The sequence below is a fragment of the Orycteropus afer genome, unplaced genomic scaffold (assembly GCF_000298275.1).
Source record: "Orycteropus afer afer isolate SDZICR_OR568_19922 unplaced genomic scaffold, OryAfe1.0 scaffold00217, whole genome shotgun sequence".
NCBI lineage: Eukaryota > Metazoa > Chordata > Mammalia > Tubulidentata > Orycteropodidae > Orycteropus > Orycteropus afer.
Window position 1 is genome coordinate 4,794,727 of NW_006921804.1, and position 18,220 is coordinate 4,812,946.

At 47.4% G+C, this 18,220-nt stretch overlaps 1 protein-coding gene across 1 annotated transcript in view; it reads right to left on the minus strand.

Moving 5' to 3' along the window:
• Positions 1-17,491, minus strand: part of INTS3 (integrator complex subunit 3) — a 24,871-nt gene extending 7,380 nt beyond the window's left edge. Inside the window, exons 1-18 of the mRNA XM_007948569.2 lie at positions 17,468-17,491; positions 15,678-15,791; positions 15,399-15,483; positions 13,999-14,065; positions 10,949-11,093; positions 9,877-10,006; positions 8,442-8,539; positions 6,137-6,328; positions 5,140-5,227; positions 4,572-4,651; positions 4,048-4,139; positions 3,588-3,694; positions 2,809-2,928; positions 2,048-2,177; positions 1,354-1,408; positions 1,017-1,120; positions 537-581; positions 214-333 (exon numbers count right to left, since the gene is read on the minus strand). Coding sequence (XP_007946760.2) covers positions 214-333; positions 537-581; positions 1,017-1,120; positions 1,354-1,408; positions 2,048-2,177; positions 2,809-2,928; positions 3,588-3,694; positions 4,048-4,139; positions 4,572-4,651; positions 5,140-5,227; positions 6,137-6,328; positions 8,442-8,539; positions 9,877-10,006; positions 10,949-11,093; positions 13,999-14,065; positions 15,399-15,483; positions 15,678-15,791; positions 17,468-17,491 — 1,796 coding nt within the window. The remainder of the gene's footprint in view (positions 1-213; positions 334-536; positions 582-1,016; positions 1,121-1,353; positions 1,409-2,047; positions 2,178-2,808; positions 2,929-3,587; positions 3,695-4,047; positions 4,140-4,571; positions 4,652-5,139; positions 5,228-6,136; positions 6,329-8,441; positions 8,540-9,876; positions 10,007-10,948; positions 11,094-13,998; positions 14,066-15,398; positions 15,484-15,677; positions 15,792-17,467) is intronic.
• Between the last annotated feature and the right edge of the window lie 729 nt (positions 17,492-18,220).

Below are 18,220 nucleotides of genomic sequence, written 5' to 3' on the forward strand. Positions count from 1 at the left end.
CCTACTTCCGTAGTGATACTGCCTCGGAAACCCAAGGAGGGGTCGCTATGAGTCAGGGCTGACTCGACGGCACATAACAACAACAACAACAAAGCTATTATTTAAAAATAATAATAATCAAACACCCCAAGGGTGGGGGAGTCAGGGTACAGTAGTAAAGAGGCTCTCCAGGATACTTCCCGACACCTCCTTAAATCTGGGGACCATACCCACCTGGCTCTCAGGTAGTAAAGCAGATGGTAGCCAATCTTGGGCTGCTTTTGGTATAACTCGGAGAGAAGGTCCAAAAGCAGGGAGAAGCTGCTGTTGTCTTCCTGCATCTGGCACAGGTTCCTGGGAGGAAAGGAGCGAAGTAGCACTTTACCCACAGCAGACTCTCCTGTGGAGCTTCTGGGGTGGCACAGGCTGTTTGTGCCCAACGTGTACTGCTTTCCTCCCAAATAGGGAGTTTCACAGCCCAACAACAGGAGCACGTGTGTGTTGTTAGGGAGGATGAGTGGCACAGTAGGATTCCTAAATTTAGGTAATATACATACCTAAATATTAGGTAGAGCGGCTTCCCCACAGATTCCTCCAGGGACCTACAAGAGGAGGATTCTACATCAGAGTGCATGTGAGGGAGGCAGTATGGGGGACCAGGCTCTGCGGCTCCAGAGGCTTGGTAACACAGAAAACATGGAACCATACTTTGAGGTTATCATCATCAAAGCTGAGAGTCTTGCCCTGCAGGCAGAGTCCAGGCCAGAGTCCCATCCCACCTGAAGCATCAAAGGCTGGGGCTACTGGGCCTGGCAGCTGCGGCTGGAAGCACGGGAAGGGACACTACTCCACTGTCCCAGTAAGCACAGCATGCAGCAGGCAATAATAAATCCTTGCTACGTGAATCGATACATGTGAGAATAAAAACACCAGAGGAACAAATTACTTTTCTTAAGTCTGCAGTAAAGCTTAATTAGGCTACAAGAGCACACTTCTGGCTCCCCGAGGCCCAGGGGGCCAGAAAAGATGAGCCTTACTCTTCAGTGATCTCCTCAGGCAGCACTTCCCCTCGGAAATGGGCCTTGAAGAGCTCCTGCAGGCAGGAAGCAAGGACAGACAGCTGCTCCGAGTCAAAGTCTTCCTGGGTGTGAGACAAGGACGGGGGAATCAGTACTTAGACCCAAGCCTTACTTCCCCTACCACCCCAGAGCCTCTGAGCTCATCTGCTTCCATTTCCAGAATCAGCAAGCTCCCCCAGTCATCAGAAGGGACCCATCTGGGGGAGGGGAAGGACATCAGCCTCCCTGTGATACATCTGCGTGGGGAGTTCTAAGCTGGGCTGTTTCCTCCCTAAGGGGTTGGATTCCCACTCACCTCTAGGACCTGGTCCACAATTTCCTGCATGACCTCACACTGGGCCTCCGTATCACTGCAGTACACAAGTGAGAGGAAATCCCAGGGACATAAATGATAGCAGAGGGCAGGACACACACCCAGAACAGTGTGCATAAGCACACTCACAGGCACAGGGACAAAACAAAGGAGCTCTATGTGAAATCCACGCTTGGGTGGGGAGGGGGAGGGCTGAATTTGCTGCAGTCTGGGTAGAGGCCCAAAGAAAAGGGGAAATTCCCATCAACCCACTTTGGTTTTCAAAGATTTTTCTCCCAAGAATCTATGGAATAAAAACCCAGGGTGCTAGGGAATTAGAGCTCTGGTAGCATAGTGCCTAAGGCACTTAACTGTTAACCAGAAGCTTACTGGTGGATTTGAACCACCAGCCACTCCTCAGAAGGAAGATTGGGCAATCTACTTCCGTAGTGATACTGCCTCGGAAACCCAAGGAGGGATTGCTATGAGTTGAGTACTACTCGAGGGCACATAACGACAACCACAACAACTCCCACCCCATACTGCCCCAGCCTAAGCTACTAAACAGATCTCTCACGAAGTTTCAACTTCTATTCAGTCCATCCCCCAACAAAGCCCATTAGCCTGCCACTCCCACTAACAGCAGGTAAAAAGCCTGGTGTGGGGCCTTCCAGAGCTGAGAGCAGGGCCTGCATACCTCCCCTTCTGTAACTGGAGCACTTTGTCCCTTAGAGACTCATCCAACTGATCGAGGTAAGGGGTGATATCAACGGGCTCCTCCACCACCGTCTCCTTGATGGGGTGGAAGCGAAACTCTCTCTTCTTTCCTGAAGGGAGAGATTTAGGGAAAAATAAAAGTCAGTCTTGACCAGACACCAGACACAGAGAAAGTCCCCCTTAAACACCTCTCCCCTCTTCACATGCCCTTAGTGTGCGCTTGTTTGTTCAATGCTATGTGAGTACCTGAAGCATTTCTTTGAAGGTACACATGCCCCAGCCCCGAGAAGGAAAGAGGGGCAGGAACCACACCCCCTTTTTCCCTTCTGTCTCCAGTGCCAACTGCAGGGCTCTGCACCCTGGAGGCTCAGGCAGTGAGCCTATTAACAAAGCCCTAACTTAGGGGCACAAGGAGCTCTGGTGGCGCAGTGCTAGGGCACAAGGAGCTCTGGTGGCGCAGTGCTAAGGCATTTGACTGCTAATCAGAAGGCTGGCAGTTTAAACCCACCAGCCACTCCAGTGGAAGGAAGCCTGGGCAATCTACTTCTGTAAAGATTTACCGCCTCGGAAACCCAAAGGGGGTCGCTATGAGTCGGAATTGACTCGATGGCAGTGAGTCTGGTTTTGGGCTTGAACTCTTAGGGGCACAGGTGACAGAGACTGCAGGGAGGCTGCTCCTGTGAACTGGTCCTCCTAGGATGGCCACAGACCTGAGCTATCCCTTTGCAGCTGCGCCCTCACCTTTGTTGTTCAGATCCTCTTCATCATCACTGAAGGCTGCCTCTGCATTATCATAGCAACTCTCATCCTTGTCTGACATGTGGTTGTCCATCTCCATGGAAACTGGTTCCTCAATTTTAACTTGGGAGTAAAGAAAGACAAGGCATTTCAAGGCCTCTTGTGTCCTCTAATCCTCTCCATGTCTCTGGGGATGGCAGACTGGAGGTCAAGTGGGAGAATAAATTTATAACCTAAATGGAATAGTGACCTTGGAAGGACAAATCTCCTGTCCTTACAACCCTCCAGGATTTGCAGGGGGGTTTTGCCAGGGATAAGAACAGCACAGGACATGATTCCTCTATGTTCAGCTCAGGATTAAGGAGTAGAGTAAAACCAGAGACAGTTCCAAAGGACTCTTTTAGAGCCAGAGTCAGGGAGCTCTGCTTGTCTTATCCCGTAGCCCACTAGGGGTGGAAGTGGGAGGGTAGCAGCCTGTCTGAAACTGCGAGCAAGATTTGAGACCCAATATGACAATTTCTCATCTGGGGCCAGGACCTAGCACTAAGAAGAGAGAAGAAAAAGGCAAAGTGAAAATGGGATAAGCACACATTCCACGGAAGAGGTTAATAAGAAAGATAGCACAAAGAAGAATAGAAAAAAACTGGGGAAGCAGATGCCGAGATGAACAAGGTCACAGCGGTGGAGAAATGGCACAGGGACGATCCTCACAGGGGCTGGGGCCTGAGAGCCCCGATGCCATCATCCACTCCTCTCTTATGAAGCAGGTGAGGCTTCCATACCTTCCACAGGTGGGGAGGGTGAACTGCAGAACTCAGGAAACTTCTCTCTCAGCATTGCCCGCAGCTCCTTATCCAATTTCGGGTTATCAAACAGGGGAGCCAAATGCCTGATAAGGAACATAAATGAAAGTCAGCATCAGAGGTATCCATTCAGAGGTAACTAACATTCAGTTACAAAGAAAGATCTAGGCCCAACCAGTATGTATAGAGAGAGGATGGGCTATACTTAGGAGGGGTCAACAGGAGATAGGAAAGGCCTCTGAAACCCTTTGTGTATGATGCCAAGAGAGAAATGCTTCTCAGAGGGAGGACACACGCCCAGCACTCTGTAATTCTTATACCTCTCACAGGAAAGGCTCAGTAATGGTATGGTAGTGTCTGGGCGTGCCTGGCCCACAGGTGGCTAGACCTAATGAAAAATGGGAAAACAATGCCCTCTCCCCACACATAAATTTCTTACGCCAAGACCCGTTTCTCCACAATGTGGTTGAGGGAGGAAAAGACACCCTGCCGCACGTGGCCTTCCAATGGTGGATAAAAGTTAGGAATGATCTGGAACAGAAGGGGGGAGGCCAGATGAGCACAGACTCCCCACCCCTAGTGTTCCACTGAACCCGATCTAAAAAAGCTGCTTCAGCCCGGACTCAGGGTTGCTGGGAAGTATGGCTGCAGAGGACTGGGGTGCTCTGGCTGTTCCAGGTCCCTGAAATGGGAAACTCCTACTGGACCTGTCAGCTCCTCAAGCGGACTATCTTGAGTTGTCATCTCTGAGGCTGAGAAACTCTATGAACAGTCTAACTGGAGACCATGGGCACAGGAAAGGAAGTATTTGCTAACTTGGGGGTTAGGACCTATCACTGCTTCTGTTCCCACCATCAAAAGGCACTAGGAACAACCAATCACTGGGAGATATAAGGTAGGAAGGGAGATACACCCAACTCTGCTCATGTAGGAATGGGGAGCAAAGAGGGCCTTGGCACTTACTCGGCACATGAAATCCAGGAGTGTGGCAGTGATGGCTGGGTGGGGCTTCATAGAATGATGCATGACCAGGATGGCTGGCTCTGGAGAATGTGGAATTAAAGGGTCCCCCCACATCACACAGTCCATTCTCATCTCCATAAAATGGGGTATTAATATAAAAATAGCTTGGGAGAGAGCTGCTTCTATTCCCCACTCCCACTGAACAGACAACCTCAAAAATAGCTCTTCTAGCTCCTAATTTCTCTTTTTGCCCCCACTGTTCAGTTTGGAGGACAGAGGTGGTAGGAGAAGAAAAACAGGACATGGGTACAGCTTCTCCTCCACGAAGGCCCTCCCCAGCCAAAGCCCAAGCATAAGACTGTGGAGAGAAGGGTGGAGTGACCGCTTGGCCTCATCAAAGCAATTTTCCTTCTAGGTCAAGGGAGAACTGATGAGCAACAACGGAACTGCTCCTAGATAAGCTGCCTCCACTCCACGCTGTGCTGTGATTTATAACTGCTATCACTAAGACAAGGCAGCAGGGGCTTGGGGGATGGGGAAGTGGCGCTGCCTGGTTTCAGGCACATACCTATGTTCATAATGCTATCCTTGTCTGGGCTAAAGAACAGCCAGTCGTAAAACAAAGCCAGCTTGGCATTAGAGGCAGCAACATTTGACTGAAAGAGAGAGGGGGGGAAAAAGAGGGCTCATTTCATCAACCAGCCCCCTTCCCTTCAGAGGCCCAACGCAGTTCCTAGTGAAAGAGTGGAAATCCCACAGGGGTGAGGGGCACACAAGTCTGTGCTGCATATGATTACCCTGTGGTCTCACCCACCCAGGGAATGGGGGATCAACCTGGGTTCTTCATATACTAGCAAAACCACCCCTGACCCTGATAAGGGAGACCACTTGGGCTCAGGAGTCCTGTGGTCATCCACGAGCTAATGCAACACCAGCCCCTGGGCATCCCTTGCTGGGCTCCTCAGCCACATTTTTGAAGAGAAACCACCCTTAAGAAGAGCCTGTTGTCATATCTGAGTCAGCACGTTTTGAGGGCCTAGTCAGAGGGGGGAGGAGAAAGAACCATGTCAGAAGAGGTCAAGGGGCAACTGGGTACAAGAGAACACACAGTTTCTCACCCAGGGCACAGGGGAAAGGAAAATGCTGGGAGGGAAACAGCTCCACCATGGATTCATTATGTTTGGAGAAGAGAAATATCCAGAACTGAGGCCAAAAGGCACGGAGAAATGGTCTAAAAAAATCCAAATCCTGAATTTGATAAAGGATCAATTCAGAGGATAACCCTATGTGCTATCTGGGCTTTGGTGTTGACAATAAGGGCACAGATGAGTCTGTTCAATGCCAAACATGGATGGGAAATAACGAGCACAAGTAAACTTCCACAGTTACAAAAGAAGGTGGGGCAAAAGACTGAGACATTCAACAGGAACAGAGTGAAAGAAAGGCCTTTCGGGGTCAGATGGCTCCTGAGAGTCACAGAGAAGGCTGGGAATGTGGGGAACATGAGGGAGGAAGCACCTTTCACTACCACCCAACATCTTCTACCCCATGGCCCAGCCCCTCACAGTGCACGTCGTCAGGAGCCAGCCAATGATGGCCCAACGGGGCAGGATGTCTGAACTCAGGACTTCATTAGATGGGTGGACAACCCCACAGATGTAGCGAATGAGGTCACAGCGCAGAGATTGACTATCTGGGGTTGACAGGTACTGCCGCTGGAACCAATCTTGGTATCGCTTTTGTTGACCAAATCGCACCTGAGGGCAAGGGAAGCAGAAAAGAAAAATTTGGAGGGGAGAGTGAGGGACTCCCAGCAAAGCAAAATGAGCACCATTCAACTCATAAGTCCGAAATGGACTGCAATAATCTACTTATTAACTCACACTGGCTCTCAGGTCTCTTGGGAGACTTGCCAGTTTAATTTTTAAAAATGCTGAGAGTCTCTCTAGCTTGCCTCACACACGAGTAACCATATTCATTCTTGCCATCTACCTCATGCTTCATTTAACCCCAACTGCCACTGGAGTCAATTTTGGGCTCTTTATTCCTGCATTGGTCATTGATTTTCCAGTCATAAGCTTAATCATTTCTTCATTTCTTGGGCCACTGGTGAAGAGCAAGAAATGGTTCTCAAGAACATGGCCCGAGCCCGTCCACCACTCAGCACTGACCGAATGTCTTCTGGTGCTAAAGGACCTAACAGGACCATTATCCAGGGTGCATAGACTCCCTGTCTTGCAACCGAGTCCCACCCCGAAACAGACCCTAAATGGTTACAAACAGCAACACTAAATAAGGGGGAGGACCTGTTTCCTCCCTCTCTCATTCCCTTATCTGTGAGAAGAAAGCAACCAAACAGAGGGGGTGGGGAATAAACAAACACCACCAAACTCACTGCCATCAAGTCAATTCCTACTCATAGCAACCCCCACTGGGTTTTTGAGGTGGAAAATTTTTATGGAAGTAAATTGCCCCATGTCCTTCCATGGAACAGCTGGTAGGTTTAAACCGCCAATCTTCTGGTTAGCAGTCAAATGCGTTAGGCACTGCGCCACCAGAGCTCCATAGAGCAGAAAGGTTAAAATCCATCATCCATCAATCAATCCAGACCAACACAGTCCAATCAAACTTTCTGCAATGATGGTGACCACTGAAATCCAGGAATTGAGGTTTTCAATTTAACTTAATTTTAACTAATTTAATTTGCCATATGTGGCTAGTGACTATCATGAGGCATAGCACTGATATAGACAGCTTCACTGGATGACTTGCGAAACTGCAAGGTGGGTCACATGGAAGGTTTCCTAACGATAGATGGGCTGCAGGGGAGTTACCTGAGGAGTCCTAAAAATACAGATTCTACAATCTGATTCTCTGGAGAGTGCAATCCAGGAACCTGCATTTTTACTATGCTCTCAAGCAATTCTGCTATAATTTATCCATGTGTAGAAACCAAAAGGCCATAGTACAACGATTCCTTTCATCCTGAGAGCTCATAGTTCACCCAGAGGAACCCCGGGTTTCCTAGAATGAACACTCACAATTTCCCCCTTTTGTCTTCTGTCATAGATTGAACTGTGTCCCCCCAAAACTTGTGTCAACCTGGCTGGGCCATTATTCCCATGGTTTAGCAGTTATGTAATAATGTAATGTGGCACATACGTAATGATACCCTATGATGGGATGGGATGTGATAAGCCAATCAGATGTAAGAGGATTAAGAGTAGGATGTAACACTCTTAGTCCCATCACAGCCCTGATATGATGCAAGGGGAGCTTTCCCTGGGTGTGGCCTGCAATAACTTTTATCTTACAAGAGATAAAAGGAGAGAGAAGAGAACAGAGAAAGGGGCCCTACTACCACCAAGAAAGAGGAGCCAGAAGCAGAGTGTATGCTTTGGACCCAGGAGACAGAGACAGAAAGCCTTCCCCTAGAGTAGGTGCTCTGAACTCAGATTTCTAGCCTCCTAAGCTGTGACAGAATACACTTGTGTTTGCTGAAGCCATCCACTTGTGGTATGTCTGTCACAGCAGCACTAGAGAACTAAGACACCTTCTGTAGCACATCTCACCCATTATCTGTAGACTATTGTTAGTTAAGACTGTCTCAGATTGAAAACTTCCTAAGAGCAGGAGTTGTCTCTCTCTTGCAGGAGTTGTCTCTCTTCATCAAGGGTATCCCCAGTTCTTAGCACTAAGCATGAATGATAAGAGATGCTGGAGAAGCAGGCACAAAGGAAAGCAGCCAGCAGATACCAGGCCAGCATTCCACTGGTCAGTGCTTGATGTTCACTGATAGGCAGACTGAAGGAAGAAGCTTAGCTAGCACCTGTGTTGTCTCTCTCTGCCACACACAATAGGCCAGCTTACCCGGGATGTCATGAAGAGGAGCTTAGTCTCCATGTCTGGGGTTAGACGACATGCTAGGAATTTTCGGGATGTTCTTGATTGAAGAAGCTGTAAGATACCTGAACCATATGTGGAAGAAAAGAGAAAGAGAAAGAAGTCTGAGGCTCAAAGGTCATGGAAGGCAGGTGGGGAACCTGGCCCAGGTACTGAATGCCCAGTGGTCTTGTTCTTGGGGAACTCCTAAGACAAGACCTAAGGAGGTCAAGTAGGAGGTTTTCACCAGCGTCAGTGTGTTCTGCTCTGCCAAACCACCATTCCCAAGACCCAGCTATATTAATTCCCTTGTCCTCCTGGTCTTCCAGAGCCCCCTATTCACATTATTTGGATTGATTACATGTGAGAAGGTCATGAGGAAATATGGGAAACCCAGCCCCTCTTCTTGCTACTGATCACTGGGTCCTGGGTGTGGTGTAAGCAAGAGTTTTTAAGTCAGACAAACCTGGGCCTAAATCCTGCCTCAGACATTCAGACTTATTAGTTGTGTGGCCTTGGGAAAATTATACTGAATCTCTTTGAACCTGTTTCCTTATCTGTAAAACATGGAAAGCAATATCCATGTTACAGGACTGTCCTAAAGATAAAATGAATTAAAATGACACACCGTAGGCACTCAGAATAACCCAATACATGTTCAATATAAGAGCTGCTTTGGGTAGTATCGGGACTTTCCTTTCTTCCTTCCAGAACTACCGCTTTCAGTCTGTATGGGTGTGCATGAGGTGTGTCTCTGAGTTGTGAGTATATAAAGTATATGTGTATGAGGTGTGTGCATGTGTGTGTGGTATATGTGGATGAGGTGTGCACATGTGTGGGGGAGCTGGGGTAGGCAGCAAAGCTGTACAGTTATTGTTCAGACTATTAAGCAGGGCATTGGAAAGGGAAAAGGACAGGAAAAGAATCTTGTCAGGGGAGGTACACAGAGACTCTTTCCCTCTCCCAAAGAGGAGTTGGCAAAGCTGGATCCTCAGAATTAGAGGCAAGATTGCTTCCAGGGAGGGGCCTTCTCTTACAGGACTAATTCCAGCCCCTCTGCTGACTCAGTCTCACGAGCTGACCTCTGACTCCCCTGCCGGACTCTGTGAAGCTGGAAACTGGCCATCAGCTCACCTCCTGAGCCAAGGCACTGCCGGGAGGGAGGAGGATCACACACAATTCTGTCTCACTTCTTTCTTAGGACTAATGCAGCTGGAGTCTGCCAAGTAGGGGCTGTCTAGGAACCGAGTGAATTGTTCTGTACCTCTGCCATTCCCACATCCAGCTGTACTTGGCAGAGTCTGTCTGTCTCAAGGTTCCTATATCTGACTGCCAAGGACTCTCCTTTGCCCTCTCGATTCAAGCAGTACATATATACTGACCTCCTGCCTCTCAAGGACAGGCTGCCTGGGTCCTTACTTACCTGTGAATTGGGGACTCAAAGCCTGAGGGTTATGGATAATGTCTTTCCAAAGCAGTTCAAATTCTGGTATCCTAGCAACATTCTGAAGTAGCCTTACGAGGTCCCGGCCAATCATCAAACATTCCATGAACTTGATGGGGAGGAGGAGGAAAGGGGGGCAGGAAAGAGAATAAAAACATGGATTGTTTACCTGCTGGAGGGAGGACAAAGGAACAACATGTTCTAGGAAAGGAAGGAAAGAGGGTTGAAGGGATGGGACTATATGATTTCTTCTGGAACCCAGGGTTTGGCTCCTAGCTGTTCAGGGGGAAGAGAGAGAACTGGAAATTGGTGACTGATATCAAGGAAAAGAAGTTACAGGGAACTGCTGAAGCCCTGCTGGCTTTCACCTCAATCTATTCCCCATTCCACTGAGACTTGTTTCGATTCAGGTCAAGGGGCACTAAGATTCCAAAAGGATAGGACTGGCAAACCGAGCCCCAGGCACCCTACCTCAAAACTCACTCTGTCATAGAGAACATTCTGCAGTAATGGAAATGATCTGCATCTGTGATGTCCAACATGGCAAATGAGCACTTCAAATGTGGCTAACACAACTTAGGAACTGAATTCTTAGCTTTATTTAATTTTAATTTAAATAGCCACATGTGGTTAGTGGGTACTGTATTAAGACAGCATAATTCTTGGAACTATCTCTCAGAAGATTGGAATAGTGGACTATTCACAATCCCCTTGACTGCGGCAATTACCCAGGTGGGTAGTGGGGGGATCTCATGACCATGGGCACACAAGAATCGCTTGTCTGTAGTATATTAACAGTGGCCATGAGCTTACCAGGAAAATGTCCAGGGCATCAATGTTATAGGCAGCACTTCTAGGGACCACGATTGGTCCACGCCGACCTTTCCCTGTGACCCTCACCTGTCTAAGGATGGCGAAAAAAGGACAATATCCCAAACCACATCATCTCCCCAAATGGCACCTCTGGCTCAGGTCAGTACACAAAACCTACACAACAAATGTCCCATGCTGGGTCTCACCTCCCTGCACTGCATATGTCCCAGTTGCTCACCCGTTCCCGAAGCAGTGAGATGCAGAAGTCCACTTCCTTCTGCCGTAGGGCCTGCAGTTGGGCAGTCCCATGATGGTCCACGATGAGGCGGAGGTATGTGTAAACAGCCATGGCAATGAGGATGCTGCTCTTCAGCACCCATTCCCTGAAGGGAGAGAAGACCTGGTACTGTACTTTGTCTACAGGTAGTCACCCCCCAGCTCACCCTTCCTGGACTTGGCTCCAGTGCCTCAGGTATGTCTGATTAGACACTAGTATAGGTTTTTTATGGGTGCTCTGGTAGCATAGTGCCTAAGGCACTTGACTGCTAACCAGAAGGCTGGCGGTTCAAACCCACCAGCCACTCCTTGGAAGGAAGGTTGGTCAATCTACTTCCGTAGTGATAGCATCTCGGAAACCCAAGGGGGGGTCACCATGAGTCAGGTCTGACTCGATGGCACATAACAACAATAGGTTCCTTGGTTCCTAATTGTTCGTCATTACCTATCCTGGACTAGCAACCAACTAAGGTAGGCCAACTTCCTAATAAAGGTGCCCAATAAAGATAACAGCTGAGTAAAAGCAATCTTTTCTTACCACTTAGTAATCAGCTCCCAATAAAAAAATTTGTTTGTTGACTCATTCATTCAACATTTACCAAGTGCCTATCATATACCCAAAAACAGTGCTTGTGGCACAGTGGTTAATGCATTCGGCCACTAACCAAAAAGTTTGGGGGTTGGAACCCACCAGCTGTTCCACAGGAGGAAGATGTGACAGTATGCTTCCATAAAGATGTACAGCCTTGGAAACCCTATGGGGCAAGCCTACTTTATTCTAGGGGGTCACTATGAGTCAGAGTCGATTTGATGACAGTGGGTTTTAGAATCACGTACCCAGTGCTGTGTAAGGTTCTAGGGACGGAGACAAGCCACTGCTTCTACCCAGCTCATGCTATGGGGAAAGGAGTTCTCGAAGTGTGGTCTGACACCCCTGGGGGATTCCAAAGTCCCTTTCAGAGCCCTGGAATTCTTAGGACACAACTGTGCCAGCATGTCTAGCATGCTTGTCACTGGCAGCCCATCATGTCACAAACCTTTCCATGGTCCTCTCTCTAGTCACTGATCCTACCCCAGACAATGAGGCACCCCCCCAAATCACAAACTGAAAAGAAGAATGTGATTTTGGATGGCAAAGACCATTTTAAAATTTCCATGGAGAGAGGGGTTGAGGAAAGAAGGATTTCTTCCCTGCTGCTTTAAAAGGAGTAGGAAGATAGGCAGAGTGAGGAGATTCCTAAAACTCCCCAATGCTGTCCCTGTGCACCAAAACTGAGGAGCTATCTCGAAAGCAGGGAGTCTGTAAAGGTTTGGCAGTCCTGTTAGAAAGGCAGAAAGAGTACTGGAGGAAGAAGACAGGGAGTTTAATTAATCCAACCAGGCAACATCCTGATTCCGGAAAAGTGCTCAGGCTACCTAATTAAAAGGCTTTGGCCTTTTCCTTTCACAGAATGAAAGCATAAGTCAAGGACAGTGGGAAGGGCCCCCTCCGCCTCCTGCTGCCTTCTACCTCTACAGCCCTAGAAACACTTGAAAGGGAATGAGAGGGAGGGTTGGAAGACAACAGTTTTAAACTTCTAGGTACTAACTGTCACCAATAGATGTCAGTTTCTGAAGGGTGTGAGAACAAGTTGCCCAAATGAGGGAAATGCAGCTTTGAGATAATGGGAACAGGAATATTTAGCTCCAGGAATAGAATGAGCAAAATCACTCTGTAGGAAGGCTGCTAGGAGAGGTAATGAATGTATGCGAATCTTGGGGTGGGGTAATGAAGAGGAGCAGTGAGATGAAGGTGAGATCCTCTTACCCAAAGATAGCAGAAAGGCACAGAGGCCTGGTGAGAAACTGCTAGAACCTCAAAGGTACCAGTAACAGAGGAGGTGCCTCTAAGCCCCAGGTGGAGCTGCATACCTATTCCCAGGGCACTAGGTGGCACTGCACAGCAGACCTGGCACAGTTCTCAGGCTTGGGCAGAACACAGACCCTAGACATCTTTCACAAGGGACTGAATAATGGAAGGAGGTCTGGTCTTCTAAGCAGTAGGAAATATGAGTACTATTAGCCCACACAGTCATTTGACTACTATGGTGTCTTCATCCAGAAATAGACTCTGAAACCAAGCTATAGGAAAACCCAGACCACAGGACTAATGGGAAGGCCTCACCCTGAAACAAGTTTGGATACGGAACAGACCTCAAGAATTTATGGTCCTTTACTTTGATGAGTAAGGGAAAAGACTCATCCAGAAAGCCCAATATGCCCCCATTATTCACCTTCTACCTCCAAGACCTAGATGCAAATCTAAGCCCAAACCAAATCCATTACCATGGAGTCGACTCCGACTCAGTGACCCTATAGGACAGAGCAGAAGTGTCTCCACAGGGTTTCTAATTGTATTCCTTACAGAAACAGACTGCCACATCTTTCTCCTATGGAGAGGCTGGTGGGTTCAAACTGCTGACCTTCAGTTAGTAGCTGAGCACTTAACCACTGTGCCACCAGGGCTCCCTAGATGCAAACTCTAACAGAGTTAAATGGTCTCCATTACCTCCTCACTGCACCCCACTCCCACCTGCCTGTGGTCACTTCAAAACAGCATGGGTTGGATGGATTGAGAGGCTCAGAAAGGAGAAAGGGATACATACCTGCCAGGCCTGGGTGGTTGGCTGGCCCCACTCTGCTGAGGCCATTCCACCCTCTCCCCAACCCCACTACCACCAAAGATAAACATTCCAAGGAGGTCTGGATCAAAAATAAACCCTTATCAGATGAAACTAGCTTTTCCTGGGCTCTGAGATATTTTAGTAAAAACCTTCTCTCCCATTCCATCATCTCTAGGGCCATACCATGGCATTAATTCTTTCACTTGCCCCTTCTACCCCTCTCCTCCCCTTCTCTAACTTATGGTGTTTCTAGACCACCTACCAGTCTTCATACAATTCTTTCATCCCCATTTTCCACATTAACACCCCTCATGGCCGTTTCTGGCTCCTGCCCCCGCCTTCACGCTACCTCTGCTCCGTCAGGATATCCAGAACACTCTCAGCCAACCAGATATTTTTTGCTGTAACATCCCCACCTGATTTCAATGGGGAAAAAAAAAATAAGAGAATCAGAATGGCTATGATTAGCGACCCAGCTAATCCAATATATCTCTTCACTCATCCTGCCGACCCACTCCTACTGGCTATCCCATCACTACCATCCTAAGTGCTGGAATAAACTACCCTGTCCTGAGGCTTTCAAGTTTCTTCTTTGCCCCCAGAGAGAAGGGGAAAGGAAGGTTATAGATTTTTCCAAAGTTCAGAGCTGCTACTTTTCCAAAGACTGGAGGGTTGCCATGGGAACATGTTGGCCTTTGAAAGGCAATGTCTGGGAAGGAGACATGAGAAGCCCAAGGCTGAAAGAAAGGATGCTATCTCAGCTAGGGCCTGAGAGGTATGGGTGGCTGGTAATAAGTGCAGCCTAGCATCCAGATGTCCTAAGTCCTGTGCTCAGACTCACAACAGGCTAAAGGTTTTTATTTTCAAGTACCATTCTCTTTGGTGCTTGCTACTGAATTTCCTGAGGCAGAATCACCAGGAAACAAACCCAAACCAAAGTCTTGGGATGAGAAGTAGTGACTGGGAGGGCCAAGCAAGGAAGAAAGCACCAGGAGAGAGGCTAAGACTAGCCAGCAATAATGCTATGCCTTATTCCAGGTCGCACTTAAAAAATCCAATGTTCACATAGTCACACATCACATAGATTAAGGTTCATACACATCAGAACATGAGCATCAGCGTTATATAAATCCTAGCACCCATTGGAGAAATAAAGGCAGGCTCATTTTTAAATAAACACATGTAATTTTGAGGGTAAAAGAGTTAGTATGGGCAGGCTTCTTAGATATTCTGTGGCTCAGACGATGCCATCAATGCCAAGATGATAATAAAACCTAAATGTCAGGGTCTGTTGTGTGATATGGTTTGTCCCTCAGACTGGGCCCAATTTGATGCCATAATTATTTGAGAGCAAGTGTTTAGAACATGGGGGTGGAGCCAGAGAAGATGTCTGGGTCTGAAAGCATAATGAACACAGGAACAAATTATTTGCCTTCTTTTCTCCCCCTTTCTAATCCAATATGTCACGAAACCCCGGAATGAGGACTAGCTAAAACAGACCAAATATTCTACGTCAGGCCCTGGGTTTGGCAGGAAGGAAAATGAGGCAAGACTTATTGCTTCAAAAGGCCCCCTGTGACTTCAATCAATTCCTTTCTGCAACATATGTGGCCAGAAGATGTCTGTGTCAAAAGAAGAGTCTAAGCAATCCAGGAATTGAGTCTTTCAGGCATATAATAATTCCACACCACCTGGATTTAGTCTCTGGGCTTCTCTCCTTTCTTCTTTATACTCCTGCCATCAACTCACCTGCAATCTGCTTCATGAATGTCATGCAAACACCATCGGCTCCCAGAACCCCACTCTTCACTAGTTCCCGTACCAACCACACCAACTAAAGGAGAGAAGAGAAGACAGCTGAAAAGCAGGGGCTGCACATTTGAGAATGGGGATAATTCAATCCCATTATAATTGAGGTACACAATGGTAGGGTGAGTTACTCCTGATTCCTCCTTCCCTTCCCCCTAAGAGAAAGTATCCATCCTCTATATGTTGTTGAGCTGGATTTTCTCTTCTTCCTGGCCTTACCTGAGTACGACAGGTATCCTGCAACTTCAGATACTTCTCCATGAGAATCTGGTTGATTTTATTCAGGACAATATTCATGCCATCACGACTCACCAGAGCCAAGTCCCGGTAACACTGTGAGAAGTGAGGTTTGTGAGCAGCCAGAAAACAGGGTAAGACCCACAGTGGGTCTCTGCCCCCAAGGGTCTCAAGTTAAACCACACCCACAGGATACTGTATGGTAATAAATGAGTGATTTTCTATTCTAAACTCTTTCCTTCTACAGGGCTCTCCCACTCCAAACCTCTTCCTTGCTATGTCACACAGAATAGCGAAAAGGAATAGAGCTACCCTCTAATAAGGCAGGAAAGCCTGCTGAGCAAGGCTCTTAGTCCTATCTCTGTCCCTCATCTCCCTTCTTAGGAAGTGTCACAACATTTGATGCCACAAGCTGAGCAAAACCAGGTGGGGGCCATCTGTTTTTCCTCTGCCAGTAAAAGGTCAGTGCAGAATGGATTCGGTTGAACGGTCTGGAAACGAAAGGTTTTCAGCCCTCTATTGATCCAGCCAGATGCAGCAAGGGCTAGAAGTGCTAAGGGAAGGGAAGGGGCCAGGTGCCCAAACAGAATGGACAGGACTGAACTAACTTCCTTAACTAAATGTCTTTCTTCTTTTTTCTGGGTTGCCCTTTGCTTCTGCCAAATATTGAAAAAGGAGGTGTTATTCAGCAGAGCCACACCTGGGGGAGGTAAAAGAGGGCATGAGGGCTTGCTAATTTCTTCTGTGGGGGTCAGTGCTTCCTTCCTCCTAGAGCCTTTCTCACTTCTCTCTCTAGTGAGGCCTGACTCCTGGAGGAGGACCTTTAGGGGACCTCATTAGCTACTTCCTTAGCTTGCTGGGTTCTATTCTGTCAGGGTCTCATCAGAAAGGGTACAAAACAGGTAGGAAGTGTCCTACCACCCCTGAAGACTGTAACAAGGGTGCATCAACCAAAGTTACAGCAATAATAATAGCTAACATGCACTGGCATTGCATTCAACCCACATAACAACAACCCTTTCAAATAGGTACTGTTTATCATTATCCCCATTTTTACAGATGAGGAAAGAGGCATAGAAGGGTTAAAGTAATTTGCCTTAGGTCACATGGGAGATAAGAGGAAGGACCATGATTCAAATGCATGCAGTCCAATTCTAGATACCATGTTCCCCCCACCCCCACCCCCAAGATTCCATGTTCTTAACTACCTCTTCTACTAGCATTAGGAATAACTATAAGGAAAAGAGGCTGCTGGGGATAAGAGTGTGTGATTTTATGGCTACTACATTTCTAAATCCTTTCATTCTAAGCATTCAAAAGAGAAGTATCCCTCAAGACCTCCTTCTTCTATTGTCTTTAAGTCAAACCAGTTGATTTAATGAAATGGATCAGAGATCTGATTAGTGTCACAAATTTTTCATACTCAAAAGAGAATTTAATTATTCTCTGACTCCATCTGGGGTATATAAACAGGGAGATGAGGCAGAGTTAAGAGGAAAGACCATCTGCCAGTGTGCTGCTCAGCAAATGTTGTCAGTTCAGCCCTAGAGCCCCCCCCTTAGAGGTAAAACCATGGAACAGGCAGAAAGGAAAAGGGAGGTAGAGGCAGAAGGCAAATCTATGCCAGGCCAAAGATAGAGATATCATAAACCAGAAAGGAGCCCTGTCTGTTCAAATCAAAGTAGAAATCCCATAAATGCAGAACAGACTCAGTACAGGGAAGGAGGACAAATCTCTCAGGAAGCAGAGGGTCAGCTGCAGAGAGCAGGTACTGTCTGCTTGATTCTATGCTCCATCTTGGACCTTTCTCATCCGCAATTGCTGGTAACACAATGTAGCTGAGCACCAAGAGTCTCCTCTTTCTGATGCTGCCAGTTGTTTCACCAACCTCTTTGCCAGTTTGCTGACTGGCTTGGAAGAGAGTAGATGGGGGAAAAAAACTCAGTGGGCAACAAATAAAAGAAATAGAATGTCACAAAAGAAAGGAGAGGTGAGCAGGTGGGGTTAAGGTTGCACATTTATCCTCCTGCTGAGAGCAGTGATGTTATAACCTATGCCCTCAGAGCCCCCAAATTTCTTTTAGGAGTTGTCTGCTGGATGAAGGGTCTGAACCAAGAACTGCCAAGCCTGGGTCCTTAAGTCTTGATGACTTTAGCAACGATCCTAGATCCTTTCCTATTATCTCTATCTCCTGATGGCAACAGCCTGCACAGACCCTCAGGAATCCAGCTCAGCCTTCCCATCACCCTAGCACCCTGGCACGGCCTGCTCCCAGCTGTTCAGTTCAGACATCAAGACACAAATAAACTCCAAGAATATAAACATTTATAAGAGCTACCAAGAAGGCAGATGCAAGTCAAGAAGGTACAAATGGAACAAAATCCATCCCATGTACAGGCTACGATACCTGACCTAATTTCTCTTAAACTGAATTTTCTTGTTCACCTGTTCAAATCCACTCTAATTCCCCCAACTAAGAAATTCTAGAGAGCTAGCCCTAACTCCTTCAATACTTTTTTTTTTTT